Raw genomic sequence first — 20087 nt, forward strand, 5'->3', positions numbered from 1 at the left:
GTGATATTACCAAAAATAAAAGCTTCTATAATGAGAAGAAATCTTCCATAGTTATCAAGGTCTGACGTGACGTGATCACCTTAAACTGCAGACAGCCTGAGCCGAGCATTATAACGCAGAGGAAAGATCGCTATTTCTTTTTAAGCAGAGATGTATTTTAGTGCAACGGCGGTTCAGTCTATTATATTAACATCCCACTTTGTAGACCAGGGCAGGGTCAGTGGCAGCTTTGCATATGTGATTCATTTGAGGGGTCTGAAAACTCAAAGACATAGTCGCTGAGTTGGCAACAGTGTCTCTCTCTCTCCCCGACTTGCTTGTCTTCTCAGCGATGGCGCTGCACTGTTGCGGGCGCTGTTGGCACCACTGCAAGTACCGGTCCTATCCAAATGCAGTATAGTTTTAAGTGTTGCAGTAACCTGGTACCAAATTAGTACCGTTATACCCAACAACCCTACTAAGATCACACAGAGAGCCGTACACGCCATTTAGAAAGGAAGGAGGGAGAAAAATATGACATATGATGTACTGTATTGATGCCAGATTTGGCAAATGATTGTGCAGCAGCAGCATGACAAACGGTAGACAGTGCGACAACCTCAACATACAACCTAAAAATATAAAGTAGAAAAACACACAATTTCAAATTAGACAGCAGAGAGGCTGTGCCTTATTTTATTATTGGATGTGTGATCCAGATATTTCTCCTTGTGGATTACTCCTTAACAATAACTAAGACAATCTTCCATGGGCTATAGCAGTGGTTCCCAAACCTTTCTTGGTGCCCCCCCCTGTGATTTAAAACAAAGTTTTAGCACCCCCCTCCTCCAACCAATCTTTTCGACAGTTGAATAAAGCAAAGCCAAATGGGTAAAGCATCGCCCAGGAGGCGTTTCCCTCCTCCAGGCCTTTCTAAGCCGGTCGAATCAAAGACCAAGCAAGTCACAATTTCATTGACATGTGACAAAAAGTCCAAGGAAGTATGGATGCCTTCACAAAGCATTGTGTCTAATGCCGTTCTAAATTACTTTAAGTAAGTAATTTCAGGTGAAATAATAAATGGAAACACTAACAGGGAGTTTTAAATAACTGCTTTTGCTGATTGAATTTCCATCTAGTTGTGAAGCATCTGAAAGAGTCTTTGTTTTTGAGCTATAGGAAGCGGGGTAATACCTTTTTACTGGTTGGATAGTTTTAGACAGCACAATTATTTGGCCCAAAAATAATTATTCAGTGTCTGTTTAAAACAAGCCGTGTTCGGGTCCAGGTGTCTTATCGTCTCCTTTGATGGTTGTATTCTTTTTTCTTTTTTTTTTTCCTGTCCAGGATTACGGGCCTCCCTGCTTCTCTCTGCCTTCTTCATGCTGCTAGGATCGACCATGCGAAGCATCCCGCTGACAGACCTGCACCTCAGACGATGGTAAGACTCCTGCACGCAGTATGGAAGCAGATGGTTTTAGAGGGCAAGCGTGATGCTGGGGGGGGGGGAACGAGGAACCGGATGACTTGTGAACTGCAGTGCAGCCGTAAGTCATCCATACGTTTGAAAACTGGATGTGTAGGGCAAGGTGTTTGGCCAGCCAACAGCTTCATTAAAAACATCCAAGGGTTCCTTTTTTTAGGATCTTTTTCTTGCCTCAGTCTGCTACAATGTGGCATGGTTTCATTCGAAGAATAAATGAATATGGGACAATGTTGGCTAATTTAAGATTAAAAACATAATTTGAACATGAGCCTATCACATCAGGTGAGACTCAACTGCTTTTTTTGCTTTAATAGACAATGATCGTGTTTGTCAAGGGTTGCATCGATTGGCATCTTAAGTTAGAGAGGAGGTGAGAGGTGAGGTCAGAGGAGGTTTAGAATAACCCGTCTCCCGTTGCTGCTAGAGACGCGCCCTTCCAGTTTTTTACGATACGATACCTGGGCTGAGCATATCGGCCGTTGCCCGATACCGTGCCGATACTACAGTTGATACCTGGCCATGTTTGTGGTGTAGAATTTACCAACTTTATCACCACCACTCGCAATTTTCACGTGCTGCATGTTGCAGTCGCACTTGTTGGCGTATCAAGTTTAAAATGTTTCCAAATAGCAGACTTGGCTCGGTCCGGCACTTGCTCCATGTTGCTCTGTGTTTGCTCATGACTAGCAGCTGTGCGGGATGAAGTAACCGGCGTTGCAAACATAGAATAGAAGTGACTAAATCGCCTTAACTGTATTTCTGTGTATGATATTAATAAAAAAAGAGATGACTGGATCGGAATGGTGGAACACCGTCATTCATCCGATATTCGATCCGGCTAATTAGTCAATATCGGAGCTGATATCCGATCCGGGTCAGCTACAAATAACAATAACTGCAACAATGATAAACTTTATAGCACTTTTGCAAATACTTCATGGTGTTTGATGCTAACGTCGGCCCCTCCACAAATGAAGATATCAATTTGGGCGCGGTTTGCTGCGCCCTGCACAAACCTTTTGTTTTTCTTTCTCCTTTTTTTTAGCATGTTTCCCAATCAGACCCGTTCCTCCTTCCTTATTTAATTTTTTTTTCTTTTTCCAATTGGGGAGGGGCTGTATGCAAAATTCTAGATCGTGACTGCATCTGCGCGCTGCATTTTATGTGTTAACACAAACGTCCTGATCTCCGGCCAGTTCGGCCTGAAACAGACCAGCCATTCGGGGATCCTCTCAAACCTTCTTATCCAAACCCCTAACCACTACTTGCAACTACCATATCAGTTCTGTTATTGCTAATATGCATTATTTTTTTTCGCATAGAAATTTACATCCTATTAAGACGTTCATGCCAAAAGGTTTTCATTTGACACTTGCATTTCTCAATGTAGAGAAATGCAAGTGTATAGAGGAACTTGATTCTGAAAGTAAAGCTCGGTTCCTAACCACAAATCTCCTTTTATATCAGATGTCAAAAATATAGACACAAAATCCAGTTACTTTCGTTCTTAGTTTTCTTTATGAGCTGAAGGTTTCATTTCCACACAATACAGGAGCTCAGAAAAGTTCATTTCAGTTATTCATCACTTTTGATTTCATTTGGGCTCCGCCATGAGGCAGGATATCACTAAAAATGATTGCCATTAACTGTTCCACAAATCAGTTATATTTCCTGAAATCTGTGTTTGTCATTGGAGATATAGTAGGAAAGCTACTAATGGAGTGATTTGCTATATATGCCAAAATAAAATTAAACCTGATAATGAATATCAACGACCTTTCAAACATGAATCCCTGCACACAAACTCCATATATCTTGCATGATGCATATGCAGACCTATCCTCGGTGGCTGGCTTGCTTCAGATTGTTGTGGTAAGTGTAGTGCTGGTGTGTCTTACTGAAGCCAGACGAGGGAGAGGTAATTGCATTTTTATTTAAGCAATCGTGTTAACTCATATCAGAGCAAAGCAGCATTTAATCAGGTATTACAGCTAAATCAGGTATTCTGATATTCCCTCTAAATCAGTGGCAATGCCTTTAATCCTAATAAAAAAAAAATTCCCCCTATTATTTTAAAGCAAGATACAGTCTGTATATATTATCTATTTTAAAATGGCGATCCCAAAGATTTATTTTTTAATTAAAGGAAACTGACTGAAAATGAGATGCTTGTGTTGGTCGTTCTGTGTAGAGTTGCACGTTCTCTCCATGTGGATTTAATTTTTTTCTTTTAGCTTCCTCTGACATTTAAAAAGCACGAACTGGTCATTTTCAATAACCCCTAAATATATGTGTTTGTGCTTGGCTTTTTATTAAAAATAATATTAGTATTTATCCTTCAATGCACTTTTGCATATTCTAAAGAAGTTTTTCCTCTGCATTAAACCCATCAGTGGGCTGCCCCACCCCAAGCATTCAGGTTAGGGTAACCCTGGCCCTGACCCACCACTCCTCTATTTATTTCTGAGTTGGTTCTGCTATGAACTGGCAGTCGGTCCAGGGCAAATTTTTATTCTCCACCTTATAACCCTAAAAGAGATGAAATGGGTTCAGAAAGCAGATGGTGAGCCTCAGAACCAACCAGCTTCCTTCTTTTCCACCAAAATGAAACTACAAAAATTCAAATTTCTACCATAATATTAGATCAAAATTTTAGTAATACCAACTGTTGCAATGTCACAACTCAATATGTTACAGTTGGGGTACACTAAAGATTAAACAGAATTAACCAATAAAATGTATATTCATTTTATTTGGATCCAATTTTATCTGGATGTTGAGTAGAAATTTAACAACAATTTTTTTTTTAAAAAATCACAAAAAAAAATTTTAAGACATTTTTCCTAAGATTGATACATTTAATTCAAATAAAAAAAGGTTCTAACTAATGTTTTTTTTTATATTTAATTAAACTTAAGCTACATAGACAGTGGCTACCAGTTTATACTCTGTTAATTAGAAAACACCAGGACATCAGTTAACAGTTCATAACAAATAGGATAGAAGCATTCATTTAATATTTTCTGAAGAACCAGCTTCCGGGAAAACCCAGAGTTTAGATCAATCAATACCAAAAATGGCTGAATATTGATAAGGGTCCAGCTTCCCTGCTGCTGTCATCAGTGTGCATCATGTGTTGTGGATGCAGGAAAGTTATAATGGAAGTTATTAAAAGCTGGGCTCATTTCAATCGTGAGTACCAAAAGGAAAGACATTCTGTTTTAGGTAAACCCTTTTGAAAGAAACAAATTTAATGCATTAAAAAACACAAATTTAACGCATTACTGATGGCTGAAACATTTCCATGCACCCTCCCTTTTCATATGGTCTATTATTTATTAGTTTGTCTGATTTAAATATTATTCATTAAGATACCATGACATTAAACTACTTTAAGTGCTTAAAATGAGCAGAATCAAAACGAACAGTTTAGGCTGTATAACGTCTACACAGTTAAATTTGATCAAACAGCCAAAAGACTTATTTAATCCTTTATACGGTGAAAAATGTATCAGTCAACAAACATGTCTGATTTTGTTCAGCAGCGTAGCAAAGGTCCGAATTTTTCTTTCTATCAGCTGATCAGCATCAGGGCAATCGATACGAGAGCATCTGATCTGTTTTATTAAACCAGTAATGCTTACACACCGACAGCTGTTTATCGTCACCAAACTGATACGACATTTTACGATCTGGATCACCTCTTTTAGGACCTCAGCTTTTCACGACCTCGTTGCTTTGTTACTGATTGTTTTGAAAGCGTAGCCCACGGCGTAAATAACTAAATGTAAATTCAAAAAGAATATATGTTGAATAAAGATCTTAATGTTGACACATCACTATAAAGTAATCAGCGTTGTTGGGCTCGCCCATAACCATTTCAGCGGCTCCCAGAATTCCTTTTTATTCTGTTATTTGATCGCCGCTCCTGCGGGGGTGTTAAACGTTCAACACGGGCTGCAGCTTATGTTGTGATTTACAGATAACACCTAGACCAAAATGCTCTCAGAAAACTGCCAACAAATGCAGCAACTCAATTCGATTCTGCTAATTTGTACAGTGCCAAATCACAACACGTCATCTCAAGGCACTTGACAGAGTCAATTGGATCATCCAGACGGACTGATTAAAAAGTTTCCGTCTAAGGAAACCCAGCAGGTCGCATCGAGTCACCGACCTGCAGCATTCACTCCTCGTGGATGAGCGCGTAGCCACAGCGGACAGTCGGCGGCATTGTGCCGTCGGCTTTGCAGCAATCCCTCGTACCGAGCATGCATGCAACGACAGTGGGGAGGAAAACTCCCCTTTAACAGGAAGAAACCTCCTGCAGAACCAGGCTCAGTGTGAAAAAAAAAAAACCCTCCAGGAGTAGTTTCTATGCGAGAGAAACTCAACTCAACGCCTATTCACACATATTTTTAACACACTGGTAACAAACCCAACGTTGACGGCATTGAAACCGTGCTCAGCCAACCTGTTCTTCTTTTTGAATCCGGCATACACTAAATGTAAACAGCTGCTAAAACTTTTCTCCCCCCCCCTCTTCAGCCCAGCGTGCCGACATCTCACCTTATCTGAGCCCAGCCGCACAACACCATACATCATCCGCTGGCATCTGATGAGCCCGAGCTAAATAGCGCGCAGTCACAGCCGCCCCGCTGTTTCCTTTGGCAGAGTTGCCCTCCGCAGCCACGACCTTCAGCTCTTTGGAGTTTTCCTTCAAAGGAGAAAACAAGAAAGCCCGGGGAAAGTCGAGATAACATTAATCACACCGCAAATGTTAGTGTGACACGGTTCACAGTCATTTGCATAATAAATGTAATAGGTCAGAGCTTGTGAAGCCACGTTTTAATGGATGATCCACTGCGTTCTCAGAGAGAACGTCCAAGTATGATGCAGCTCAGCGGATCGCCAGAAGGTGTCAGTCTTTGCTTGGTGTTAAGCGGGATAAAGAGGCCGGCTTTGTTACATGTGTTGCTGTGGAATGTGCTGCTTGGTCTAAACTGGCTGCTTGCTTTGTATCAGACATATGGAGCCAAAATTACTTTCATTATGTGTGTGTGTGTGTGGAGAGGGGGAGGGGGGGGGGGGCGTTAAACCAAATAGTTAAGAATATGGCTGGCTCACAAATTATGAACGTGTTTAAATCAAGGGCATTACATGAGCAGTCGAATCCCAGCAGGCACTTTTCCTGCCTCTCTGATCAGCATTGTAGTTTGGAAACGGTAGCGATCCCTCAAAGACCCCCCGCAGATTTGTTTGTTCCACGCATCGTTTCATGTTTGAGAGGCTAGGCCCTCTCTTTGTGATTAGCTTTTGAACAAGTAAACTGCCTCTTTGTTTCATAGTTGGAATCTTTTTTTTTTTTTGGTGGGGAGAATCAAAGGGAAGCTGGGAACGTGAGAACGCTGACCAGTGGAACGTCCTCTCTCTTGTCTCTGTGTGTGTGTGTGTGTGTGTGTGTGTGTGTGTGTGTGTGTGTGTGTGGTGCTGCTTAAAAAGAGCTTTGATAACCAGGCTGGCTGTTTTTTAGATGAAGTTGGAACAAGAATCAGGGCTTGTCTCTGATTAGACCTGGCTGTGATCTGTCTTTACTCCCAGATGAAAAAAGGTCAGCCTTTTAACCTTTTTTTCTGTCTGCTTTGTTTTCAGACATTCATTCACTCTCTTGCCATTGCAATCCCTCTCCACCTACCTGCCTGGCATTAATATACAGAACAGCTGTGTGATTAGTGTAAATCAGGTGGATTCCACCTTCCCTCACAGACCGTCTGATTGGCCGTCAGACCCCTCCGTCGCTCTCGCAGGAGGCTGCTATATTACCAATGATTGCCGTGGAGCCGTTTTCTGCAGGAGAATTGGGTCGGCCTTGAATTGGGTCTATAAGCCCTCGCGGACCAGAAGCAGTCTGCTCATTTTTTTTGCAATAGGGCAGCTTTCTTCTGTGTCTTGTATTCAATCAAATCTCAGTCTGACAGGGTTCATCGACTGTGATTAATCATCACTTTTTGAAATGGCTGGTCCATTCCTCCACTTTCCTTTTCCTCACGCAGTCCGCTGTCCTCAGCTGACCTCTAATTCGTCTTGTTTGTCGCCATTTTTCTTCATATGCTGTCATATCGGAGACATTTTTGTGATCACATTTTTCCTGTGATTTAATAGACAGGAAGGGAGCAAACTAAAAAGATTTCACCGGCTCTGAGGTCCTGATTGTTGCCCACCCCCTCGAAAGTAACTGGCTGCGTGTTATTTTTTGCTCTAGCTCCAGTTTGCTCATACTATGTTATCATTTTTCTTTCCTAACAGTGTGAGTTAGCTGTTTTGTAAGTACTCGTAGTTATATGTTGTTAAAATTGCTTGTGGAAAAACAAGACAAAATAGTCAAAATTTTATTCAGTTTATTTTTATCACTATAGAGTCACTTTCTATTACTCAAGTAGCTTAAGTATAAGTAAGGTTTATCTAGCACTGGTTAGAAACAAAAATCACACTGTAAGACAAAGAGTACAAAATCCTGTTACAATAATAACAAATGTACAATGACAAAAAAGCAAGGGTTAACTAAAACATGGGGGAAAAAATACCATGAACACATAAAGTAGAAAAAATTACGACTCTAACAGAATGCTTGTCTAATTAAAAGTGCCTTCTGCTGCTTTTAAACAACATAATTGCAGCAATAAATCCCTGGAGTTAAACATCTAGTGTTACCTTTGCCTTATCTGTATTGGGTTCCTGTGAGGCAGAGCTAGGTTTGAGTTGTTCAGAAATGTAAATAAAGAAGAGTTTGAATATTTAAGGCCCTAATGATGGTGCTAAAGCTCTAAAGGTATTCTTTAATCAACCGGCTAGCAGTGCAAGGAGGAAGGAGTGACGTAGGATGTTCTGTTTGTTGTGGTCAAACATTCCCTCAGCTTAATTTTGTACAGTCAGTCTGTACTTGTTTTGTTAAAACAGTTAAAAAACAACGGCAATATACTTGAATTGAAATTAAAGCTTGGGAAATAATTTTCCTCTCAGGTTTTGACACTGATTTGCTCAATCGTAAAGGCATTTCAACGGAGCTGTCAAACCATTTTTCAAATCAAAGTCCCAATTTCTGAGGCACAGGTGAACAGAGGAGCCAATAACACTGAGTTAACATCTGATAAGATAATAATTCCTTTATTGTCTTGCAGTCGGGAAATTCGAGCATGACACGGGGCCCAGAACTAAACCATAAGGAACCCCACAAGACGGTAACTGATTCAGATGGACATTAGACATTAGATTGAAAGAAATGATAAAGAGATGTAATTCATATTCATGTTCATGAAGTGGACATTATGGGTCAAATTTATAGTAGTATGACTGAGTCCAATTCTGTCCAGATTTAATTCAAAGCAATCTTGTTCTTTCTGATACAATAAACTTAAAGTCACTCGATTGTTAAATGCTAATTGGTAATGTTTTTATTTAATTACAGCTGATCTTATCAGGTTGCTGACAGCAATGTTCTCATCCTGTGCAAGCACAACGGCGATAGTGGTGAGAAACTGCTCTACTTTAAGAAGAAGACTGCCTAGCAGATCCCAGCTCTGAATGAGTTGACATGTGCCGTGAGCTGCCTGGGTTAAGAGAACATGAAGCAGACACAGAAACAAAACCACAACACCCCCTTTAAGAAAAATATATATAATTTTTGTCATTTACATCAATGAGTTTGATACACAAAATAAATGGCGTCAATAATTGCACATTTTACCTAAATGTAGCTGGAGAAAACAACATGAGAAAGAAATGTGACCGTGTGCTCAAACGGCCTAGGTCAATGCCAGGATTTCTACAGAGCGAGCTCAGAATCCAAACCACTCTAAAAATAGGATTTATCAAAGCAGAAAGGTCTGGTAGCAAAAATGTTGTGTCACACTGACATGACTGCATGTTGCTTTGTCTTACTTGGAGTATCTTGCTTCAGATCAAAGGCCTCATGGTGAAGGTAAGCCAAGAAGTCCATTGAGTTTAAAATCATCAGCACCGTAGATGAAAGAGATTTATATCTGAATCCCAATTAGAGGGGGGAAGATGACATGCTTTCCAACACTTATAAAGGTTGAAAGGATCGTTAAATCATCTGAAATCAAAGACAAAGATTAAATGGTCAATCAGTTTTATAATCCTTATCAAAAACCCTTATTTTTGTGAAGCTGTGTAAGCCCAGTTTGAAACGGCCTTTACTTCATCTACTACAAGATATAGCTGATGAGTAAAGGCTTTTCAGAAAGACAAAGACTGTCTTTCTGAAAAACCAAGTCTGCTCTGCTTGCTGAGCGTATTTCAAAAACTGTGCAAGGCAGCTGGTCATATATTCAATATCCTGAAACGCCTTTGTTTGAAGCCTTTCAAAGTAGACTCTCGGCAGTCTTCAGAGGGGCTCAGGTGGTGAAACATTGGACTCTAGCTTTCTCTGGACTCTGAGAACGTCATGTAACACAGTCAGAAAAGTTACCGTAATTTTCGGACCATAAGGTGCACTGGATTGTAAAGCGCACTGTGAATTAACGTGTCTTTGTCCAGATGTAAAACGCACCGGATTATAAGACGCATTAGATATTCTTTCCAAGTGCGTAATATCACTCCGTCCCTCCGGTAGGGTCCAAGATTTTTGCGGACTGTCCCCGTTTTGGAACACCTTTCCTGGCAAAAGCTGTCACCGGAAATGTCCTCTTTTCCGTGTATCATGATGGAGTAAATATTTTTAGCGCCACAAGAGATATTTACCCAATCCTGCCGCTGTCCTGGCGTAGTAGAGCTTTGCCGAATGCACCCTCCCACCCCATCGGTGTTGCAGTTGAGACAAAACAAACCAACCCCCAGGCAGAGATTCTGCGCTTAACAAAATCAGAAACATCCCCAGTTTTCATTAGAGAAATCAAATCTGGTCACCTTACACAGCTCTATCCTGAGAGGTAGAGCTATCGGTCTCTGTTGGGAGGACAGAGTAGTTGGACTACACTGCCCTGTTTCTAACATAAGGCCAAAATAAACGTAACTTTTATATTGAATTAACTTACTTTGTTTATTGTTGCTAGCGCGTACTCCGGGTGCGGGCTACCTTACACGAATGCAATTCTAGTTTCGACATTACAGTCAGGCAGTCTTGTAGACAACTCAGGGGTCCTGTTACGGGGCCGATCAAGTAGTGACACAGTGTACCGTAATGCTCCAAATATCCATTGAGCGGAGAGGCTTCGTTGCTAACCAAAGTCGTTGCTAAAGTTGTACTTATACACTTTAATAGGTTTTTGAGCGTATTGTACCACATAACATCAGTCAGTAAGCACAACTTTAATCATATATATATAAGGCGCACCATCCATTTTTGAGAAAATGTAAGGATTTTTTTTTTTTTTTTTTAGATTTTTCGCGGCTCTAGTGGCTCGCTTTTTAACATAGTAGGCTGACAGGAAGGGGGGGATGAAAGAGGGGGGAGAGAAATACGGCAATGGACCGCGGGTCGGAGTCGAATCCGGGTCGACCGCGTCGAGGACTAAGGCCTCCGTACATGGGTCGCTCTACCCGCTGCGCCACCAGCGAGCCCAAATTCAAGGATTTTAAGTGCGGTTTATAGTACTCGTACTTATGTAAAATGTATAGTATTTCATTTATAAACTACACACTCTACCTTTTATATTTCCCTCCCATTTCAGTACTCTATTTAGAAAAGGTAGTAACTTGCCCACCCACATAAATAGAAGGTAAAAACATTTTTGAAATTTGGTGTATAGAATTGTTTTAAATTATCTTAAACATAAAGAAACGATTATGTAAAAAAAATATACAGTTTATGGATTATGCTGCTCTTTACTGGAAAGGTTCAGTAAACCTACTTTGCTGAATCAGGAGTGTTTTATTTAGTTCATTAACTAAATATTAGTGATAAAACAAGTCATCAAAAGAAGCCAGTTTTTTCCTTGATTGTTGCTTTACTGTGAAAATATTCAGGTTTCACCTGTTCAGTAAGTGCATCAAAACTGAAATCATCTGCTTTTTTAGGGTTGTAAAGTTATCAATAAACTCTCCAACTTTAAAGATAAGCAGAAATTCTTGGCCAGAAAAAGTGTCCTATGGACATTCCTAATTAATTGTTATAAAACTAATCCAATGTCACACTTTAAGTTACACAGAAATAGAGCAGCAAGAGGCTGTTTAAACCTGACATTTACATGTGTTCTGTGCTCTACGGACGTGTGTTCACACTTAGTTGAAAAATGTCCCCACCATCCGAGCGCTTGTGATCGAATCTCAGTTACCCGCTCCCTATGCAAATAACCATGTAGTGTAAAGCACTGTCAGCTAAGCAACCAACAGTACATCAGTAGGCAGGTTTCTATAATAAACACTAAAACTTACACGGACCTGAGCATAACATCAATTTAATGCAAAATATTTTTCCCCAATGTTCTATTTTGTGTGGTTGAGATTACATAAGGTTAAGTAATATGAAAACGATAAAATAACATAAAATAAACGCTTGGTTTTACAGAGCTTAGTGTCAGCATAGTTCTGTAAAACTAAAGTTTTCCACATGTTTAGCTTCTGACTCCATCAGCTTTCATGCAAACTGGCTACAAATATTTTGTACAGAACTGGATGCATATTATATCTGCTGTTGTAATGCTAAAGCTCTTCTGAATGTATTAATGCCTCATATTTTACACAACAGGCACCACAGCAGCAGGGACAATCAAGGGAAATAACAACCTAAGATAACAGTATGCTACAGCACTAAAAGTGCCCCTGTTAAAAATGGTTGTTTTTCTGTTGACAAAGAACTCGATGAAACAATTTAGCAATACTATGCACGCGTATGTAATTCTGTATATGGGGAGACTGAGAAAACATTTAGATGGTGACTCGGATTCCTACCCATTTATTGTCACATGTGCCCCTGGATGTGCCGCATTAAAATTGCTAATCAAATTTCAACAGAATTATTTGACTGTTACATGGAAACATGTCAAATAATCCCCTTTAAATGATTTCAAGTGGATCTGTTTTGGCCAAAAAAGATAGCATTGTGAAGGCAGTTTATAAAAGAAGAAAAAAACAAAAGTTTAGACGTTTTAAAAAGTGCTACATATACATACCCAGACATAAGGGAGACAAAAATGTATTTCAACTTACAGAAAGGTAATGTTATACTGAAGAAAACCCATAATAAATTGTGTCCAGGTTCAATGCTGTATATATAGTTGGCATAAAAAGCTAAAAAAGTAGAAAATAGGTTGGACTACTGTCAGTTGGAGCAACCCCAGACATTTAGCAGACCAAAGTGAAAGAAATCTTCATCAGTGCAGACTGAGTGCCAGCTTAAAGTAGCATGATATCAAGTCATGTCGTTATATCTTAAAGTCTGTGCTATGCCAACAACCCAATATGTCTTGTCTCAAGGTGATTGTGCTGCCCCTAGTGGTCCAGTTTCAGTAATTGCAATAAAGGTGTCTGAACAGTAGTGTTTAAAGCGTCCTCTCAGGATAAAGAAGTTGAACACAGGCAGAATCAAATTTTAATACCCTCACCCACTGCAGCTCAAATGAGAACGTTGACAGGTCAGTCAAGTCGCTGCGAGCTGCATAGGACAAGCAGAAGAGCCCAGTGCATGCGCCACTCATGTGTTACTGATCCTTAAAAAGGAGATACTGGAGAGTCCATACATATTCAAAGGCCCGTAGGCAATGTTGCAACTTTGCTGTAAAGGTGTATTTCAAGTTTTGACAAATGTCAGAATACAAGCCCACTTGTGATTTGGATATTGTAACATTGCTGAGCACATTAAGTAGATGTCTTCCTTTTTTTTTTCAATTACAAATCACAGAGGACCATATCAGCCACACCGAAAGTGTCAAAGTCACACATTTGTAGAGACAAAAAAACACGCCGTTCTGTGTTAAATGCAAATGTTAAACTTTAAAGACCGTGGCCGTTAACTCGGCTGTAAAGTTTGAGAGTCTTAAAGAGGAGCTCTAAAGACAGGAAAGAGTGGGATGAATACGAAATTGAGGTTCACGGAGTAATTGAGGAGGTGCGGGCGAGTAGGATGGGATGTCAGCAGGTCTGAGATGTGGGAAGAAGATGTAAGGTAACAAAGTTTCTCTCCTACCAGTCTCCCACTGACCCCAGCTTTTTATGTCCTGCTGTGACACCTTTGTCTGTGGAGCCCAGAAGCTGTGGACAGTAAAGGTAGAAAGAGTTAGCAGAACTGAAAGGGTCGGTATTTAACATTATGTTTTTTTTTCTTCTGTCAGTAGGCAATTAGAGTTTGTTTAAACTATAAAAATAGCATGTAAAAAACAATAGTTATAACAGCATGAATACATTTTGCTGATGGTTTTGTCAGTTTAAGGTTGCTTTCATTCTTATCGTGAATTATCACGAGGGTAATAATAAACACACTTATTTATGTTGTAAAGTTTATAGATCTTGAATTAGACTGTTTAGTGACCCTCTATGGTTATCTGCAGGAAATGTAGAAGGATTGCTAGATGTCTCTGTTATGTAGAATTAGCGCTAAAGCAGTAATTTTATTATATACACAGTTTATTGTGGCAAACTCTTGTCAAACTTCCATTCTGATGGGTTCTGATGAAAAAAACCTACTATTCTTGAATCCCAGAAGCACCGTATTAGCATAAAATCTCCTCACCCTCTTTGTTTCCCATCATTTTCTTGCTTGCTTTCCCACCTCAATCCCCACTGAGCGACCTCAGACTTCTGTGAATGAACGGTGTCTTTGCTGAGCTTAGAGACGATCAATCAGCCGCGAGCTGTCTCCAGTGGCTGGCTGTCTCAGTCAGACAGGTCCGGGGAGAGGAGGGGGGGGGGCTGAGGGTGGTGAGGGGCTCTGGTGGCATCAGGGGGATATCTCAGAATACATCTGTCTCGCACAGTTGAGTCTGGAGGTGCGAAAGTGCAGCTGAAAAGTTGGACTCTCTCAGCACGACATGGTAAACTTATCCCTGGAGATAATTAGATCCTGTTTGGTGTTTTTCTATTCCGTCGCATGCCATTTAACTGTCGGATGCTCATAAACAAATGTTTTCCTGCACGTCTTCTTTAGTTTAGATTTCATAAATAGTCTGATAACCTTTAACTGGATTATTTATTAGTGGTACAGACACAGACAAATTTGTTGGCATCTTGGGCGAAGATGTGTCAAAAGCATAATTTCACACCTAACACTTTTTTGTGGGGGGAGGGCATGGTAAGTAACAATTATTCTTTACAAAATTACTGGTGGCCCATGCAAATCGATCTACATTATGTGTTTTAATGTTGTTTTTAAATTGTCATACGTTGAACAGTTTTTGGAAAAACTTCTCCAGTGGAAGTCTAACACACCCTCTGCTTTGGATAGTTGTATCAAAAAGACGCTGTAAATGTTACAGAGAGCTGGTCATTTACTGAGGATGTACAAAAAAACAAGAAAACCCAATCTATTTCAGAATATTATACAAGATTCTCAAAGAATAATGGGTAACCTTGCTTTAACGCAGCCGTTCCTGCACACATGCTGCGTTCTTCCCCCCACGCCTTTTTATGTTACACCGTTCCTCTCCCCGTCTCTTTCTCGTATCATCAAATAAAGGAAGGCGGTTATGAACATGGAAAATAGATGTCTGAAGAGATCCAAAGTCACTTCTATGTAGAAACCCTTACTTTACAAGGTTTATCGGCATTCCAATAGCCTGTAAGTTGTTTTATTTGGTGGACATTTTGTTCTTTTCCTTGGTTCTCTGTCTGTATGTTAAATTGGAAGAAAATATAAAGAGTGAAAAGATCTTGGTGGCAGAATGGCTGGTACGCCCACCATTTCCTTTAGAATAAATGCAACTAAATCATTGTTGTAATTTAGAATACATTTTTCTTTTATATTGGTCAGTGTTTTCTAGGTAGTTCCAATTAGCAGTCTATGACTTTTTTTCCATCTTGAACCTGTAAAGACGAGCTGCCTCCGAACTTCCTCATGAAGTGGATACTGACTTATCTCGCGCAATCAGGAGTTCACAAAACATAAAGCCATCAGTTCAGGACTTCAGGAGGCGTTGTGCGGCATCGATGTCGTAACTATGCTTAAAATTGGCATCTCTCCGAATGAAACTAATGTAATGTAGAGATCCTGTGCGTTTGTTTCTCTTCCAAAGGCACTCCTTGTTTGAGTGCCTGCAACTCTAACAAGATTTTAACTCAAGAAAAAGCTGAAGAAATGAGAGAATAAGAGAAGACTCGCAGCTCTGGTCCATCCAGAGGGATTGTGCGAAGAGAAACGGTCACAAAAGAGTGCTCCAGTAGTGGGGCTAATATTTGTGCAACCGTGATTTTATCCAAAACTGTTGTTTATTACCATGGGATTTTTTAACTCTCCCTTTTGAATAAATATTGAAACTATTTCATGAATTGGATTTCATGAAAACGGCAGCGTGAGATCGCATTACTGGCTGTGTGCAACGCTGCAACCCCAGAAGGGCCGCTCGAATGCAAAATGCGTTTGGTTGTGCCATGTCTGCAGATTCTGCTGGCCAATGTTAAACCTGGGCCGCTGGATGGACTTTCAGTGCCTTCGGTGCCCACAGTGGATGCATGTTTTTTTGGGTGGCTAAGCTGCTAAAGCTGTCAAAGTGTGGTGGGGGCATTTTGATGGAAGAAAAGGGTCAATATTAATTAAATATATTGAAATTTGCTGATATTATGGAGCCCTACGTTTTTACACATCTTTCCAAGGGGTGCCAGTAAGGTAAATTGTTCCTGTATCTTCTGGCAGTGGGTTTAAAACACTTGCTTTTATTGCCATTTGTGTTGCATGACTATTCTATTGCTCTGCAGCTTTCAAACCCCCCCACCGCCGCCTTTTCTCTGACAGGTTAATCCACGGAGGGCAGTTCCTGAACGGTTTGGCCGGGCCGACCATAATGAGCGCCGGACCCTACCTCTCCACCACCTGGTTCGCCCCCGACCAGAGAGCGACAGCAACGGCCGTGGCCTCGCTCGTCTCCTACCTGGGAGGCGCCGCTTCGTTTATCGTGGGGCCGCTCGTCGTTCCGGCCCCCAACGACTCGCTGGAAGGCGGCGCGACGCCGGCGCCGCTGTCCCCCGCCTTCATCCAGCGCAGGATCCAGCTGGTTCTGTATGCAGGTACGAACTGAAAAGCAAAGCAACCCGATGGAGGCGCGCAGGATCGATGGCACATTATTTCGACACCGTGCCTGCGCCCTCGGAGGATAGAAATACAATCAGGCAACAGGGTTTCAACAATCTTACACAAACGCCGAGAGCTCCAGCTATAATCCGCGTACCTATGGCTCCGAAAAAATTAGCCTGCTGGGACTGTTATGCTTAACTGACTCAGAAAATTAAAAGTATGATGAAAAGAGAAACAAGTGTGCTGTAATAGACTGAAGCAACGGCTTTGTTTAATCTAAGGGGGTATTATGAATTTCTGAAGGACAGACATACTTTATCAATCTAAAGTTTCAGAAGGTCGTGAAAAAGGGGGGAAAAAAAGTATTTTACCTGATATGTAGTCACAGTTATCTGTAGTTCACTTCACAAATCTGGGTTTTGTGGAAGAGCGAAAATAAAAATAAAAAAGCCATAAGAAGTCTAGTTACTTCACAGAAACAATGGCTTCAGCCTTTATTTAGACTTGCGTGTTGAAGAGAGACTTGACTTAGACACCTCCTCTGACGCTCTAGTCTTATAAACGGTCCTTATCTGATTTGATTAGGAGTGAAAACATGCCAGCGTGTGAGACGGAGGCCGCTGCTCTGACAGGTAACGCTCATATTTTCCTGCGGAAGCGTACGCTTGATTTATTAGCCAGTGACATTCACAGACCGTTGGCTGTTAATGAGTTCTAAAAACAATGTTTGCCGTCGAGCTAAAACAAGTGAGGAGTCTCTCCAGCTGAACACTGCACTAGATGACCGTCAGCCAGTCTGAAACAAAGCAGAAAAACCTAAACTAGCCTCTGACATCTTATTCTGTCATCGTTACGGAGATACTTCTGACTTACCAAAATAAAAGTCCATCCTCTTCTGTTCCTACAGAAAAACACTCATTATGTTGTAATTTATCCCTACCTTGTAACATTTGTTCTTAACTCTTTGGACTTAACAAAGGTTTTAAATGTCACTTTCGAAATGGTTTCCCAATAATATTAAAAAAATCCCCCGACTTGGGGTGAGGAGAGCTAAAAATAAAAAAGTTCAAACTCAAACTATGCACTGCAGTAAATATTTTAGTGTATAGTGACTAGACTAGACTAGGGGACTAAATATAAATAGTCAGCATGCTTTTCAGATTTTTGTTTGTAAAAAAACAAAAAAAAACAATTCTGTATAAATGTTCTTCTTGTCACAATTGTATTCCACTCTGTGTTGGTCTAGCACATACAATGCCAATAAAATACGTTGTTTTGTGGATGTAACATGATATGAAAAGGTTTGAAAGTGGGGGAATGCCACAGTTAAAGTAAAAAAAAAAAATACATACATAGTTACATGTTACCCTTTCCTCTATGTTACAGTGATAAAAAAACAACAATAACACCATACAGAAGTGGAGTTTTTCTCTCTTATTTATTCCCAGACAGGAAAACGTACAGATTCTCCAGAAGGACTCAGTTATGGTGTCGGCCGGTGCCAGATTGAATGATTTCGTCAGACACATTCATTTTACTGTCATGTCTTCTAGGGCACAGATTCATCTCAGTGAAGAGTCTTCGGGGCACTCTAAGAAGTCACGTTGACCTTTTTTAATGTCACATTGTGTTTTACTGTATCTGTGAAAATAACTTCCTGCATCATCCCTGTGCTGTGGCAGAATTGGCTGCGATCGGGGGGCTTTTCGCAGCCGTCCTGCTCTACTTCCCGTCACGCCCGCCGGTGCCTCCCAGTGTGGCCGCAGCGAGCCAGAGGCTCAGTTACAGGAGCAGCATCTGCAGACTTCTCAGGTAAAACCGCCGCTGCTCAGACGGCACACACCGACCTGCTGACACCTTTTCACTTAGGACATCCTTCACCTGAAACATTGCGCTCTCCTAACCTAACATGATCCAAATCCATTTGTGTTTGGAGCAGCAATAATGTTTTCATGGCCTCGTTTTCTGGTGGGGGGGGGGGGGTATTTCTGCTGGAGCTTCAAAGCTTTCATAACAGCTCTGTCCACAGAGTCTGGTTTCTCATTTGCAGATGCTAGTGACTCCTCTTGGCTTGGAGAGTTGCAGTGACTGAGTCTAGTGACGGGGGAGGGGCATTGGATTGGGGCTCTGCCACTCACAACCTCCTTGGGTTCTTATCAAAGGAACTTTCTGCCTTCCCTCCAGATCACACGTGTCAAAGTCAAGGTCCGCGGGCCGAATCCGGCCCTCAAGAGCCAAAAAAGGCATATCAAGTCATAAAATAGAGGCGTATATTCTTTTGAATTGTATAAAGTGGCTAAAACTGCGCCTCCTGTGGCAAATGTTGAGTTTTAACAGTGTAGTAACAGCATCCTGCCACTAGATGTCAGTTTTCCCACAACACATTAAAGTCGGGCGTACACTGTACGAGTTTTTGCCCTTTTCGGGCCGATTCTTCAGTCATGCGAGAATTTTTTTTTGGTTTGGTTCGAGTTTCAGCTTGATCGTGCGTCCTGTGTCGTGTAGTATACAGGGGGGTAACGAGGGGCGATTAGACTCTCACGACAACCTCCCGATCAGGAATCGGACGGTCGGACAAAAATCAAACATGTCTGAAATTCAGTCGGCCCCTGTGAGCGTGTCCTTCTGTTGAAGCGGAGTTACGAGCGTCCACGAGCCGATTTTCCACAACGTCACGCACAGCACATGCACAAATAAGGAAATGTTTCTCATAACAGTGAGCATCGACACTTCCGCCTTCTTTTTCTTCTTCTACTGTTACATTGGGCTTCCAGGTAGACGAGTCCAAGTAGCGCCATCTTTCTACGGGGCTGAGTCCGACGTGTGGTTTGTGAACATACAGTGTGAGCAGTCAGGTCGCATCAGAGCGTCGGGTCGCGATTGAAAATATCATACAGTGTATGCCCGGCTTAAAACAACCTAAAAATGTCCAAAAAGAGAAAAAGTGATGTAGAATAATGAGTTTAAAGTGTAATGCATCCCAATATTGACCTTTTTTGCAGATAAACTGTATAAAGTGGGCCTAAGGGTGCTACTTTTATGTTACTGTGCATTTATTATTTTTCTATGTGAACTGAAGTTAAATTATTCAATCAAAAGTATCATCTATACAGGTGCAACCGGTCCTTTTAATGACTTCATGATGCCAAAGTGGCCCCATATAGAAATGGGTTTGACACCCATGCTCTAGATTATTTACTAAAGTGTGATAAAGTAGTTGCTGTTTTATATATGCACATTCCCAAGAGAAACGGCTAATGTTCAGAGGGAGAGATGGTCCATTAAGACAAGGCCCTGGATGTCAGGAGCATCTATTTGTTGTTTGTCTTGCTTCCACCCACAAGAGACTCAAAGAGGAAGTAAAATTGAATCACACTTTATTATAATCCTGTGTCCCCTCCTCACACCATCACACTCTCCATCAAGGGCGAGTTTATCCCCTGG

General features: G+C 41.1%; 1 protein-coding gene across 1 annotated transcript in view; it reads left to right on the top strand.

Moving 5' to 3' along the window:
- The window catches only part of slc49a4 (solute carrier family 49 member 4), a 75026-nt gene that overhangs the window by 13407 nt on the left and 41532 nt on the right, over nt 1–20087 (top strand). The window contains exons 2-4 of the mRNA XM_012868523.3: nt 1327–1420; nt 16365–16636; nt 18326–18455. Of these exons, the coding sequence (XP_012723977.2) occupies nt 1327–1420; nt 16365–16636; nt 18326–18455 (496 nt within the window). The remainder of the gene's footprint in view (nt 1–1326; nt 1421–16364; nt 16637–18325; nt 18456–20087) is intronic.

This window comes from Fundulus heteroclitus, chromosome 7 (assembly GCF_011125445.2).
Source record: "Fundulus heteroclitus isolate FHET01 chromosome 7, MU-UCD_Fhet_4.1, whole genome shotgun sequence".
NCBI lineage: Eukaryota > Metazoa > Chordata > Actinopteri > Cyprinodontiformes > Fundulidae > Fundulus > Fundulus heteroclitus.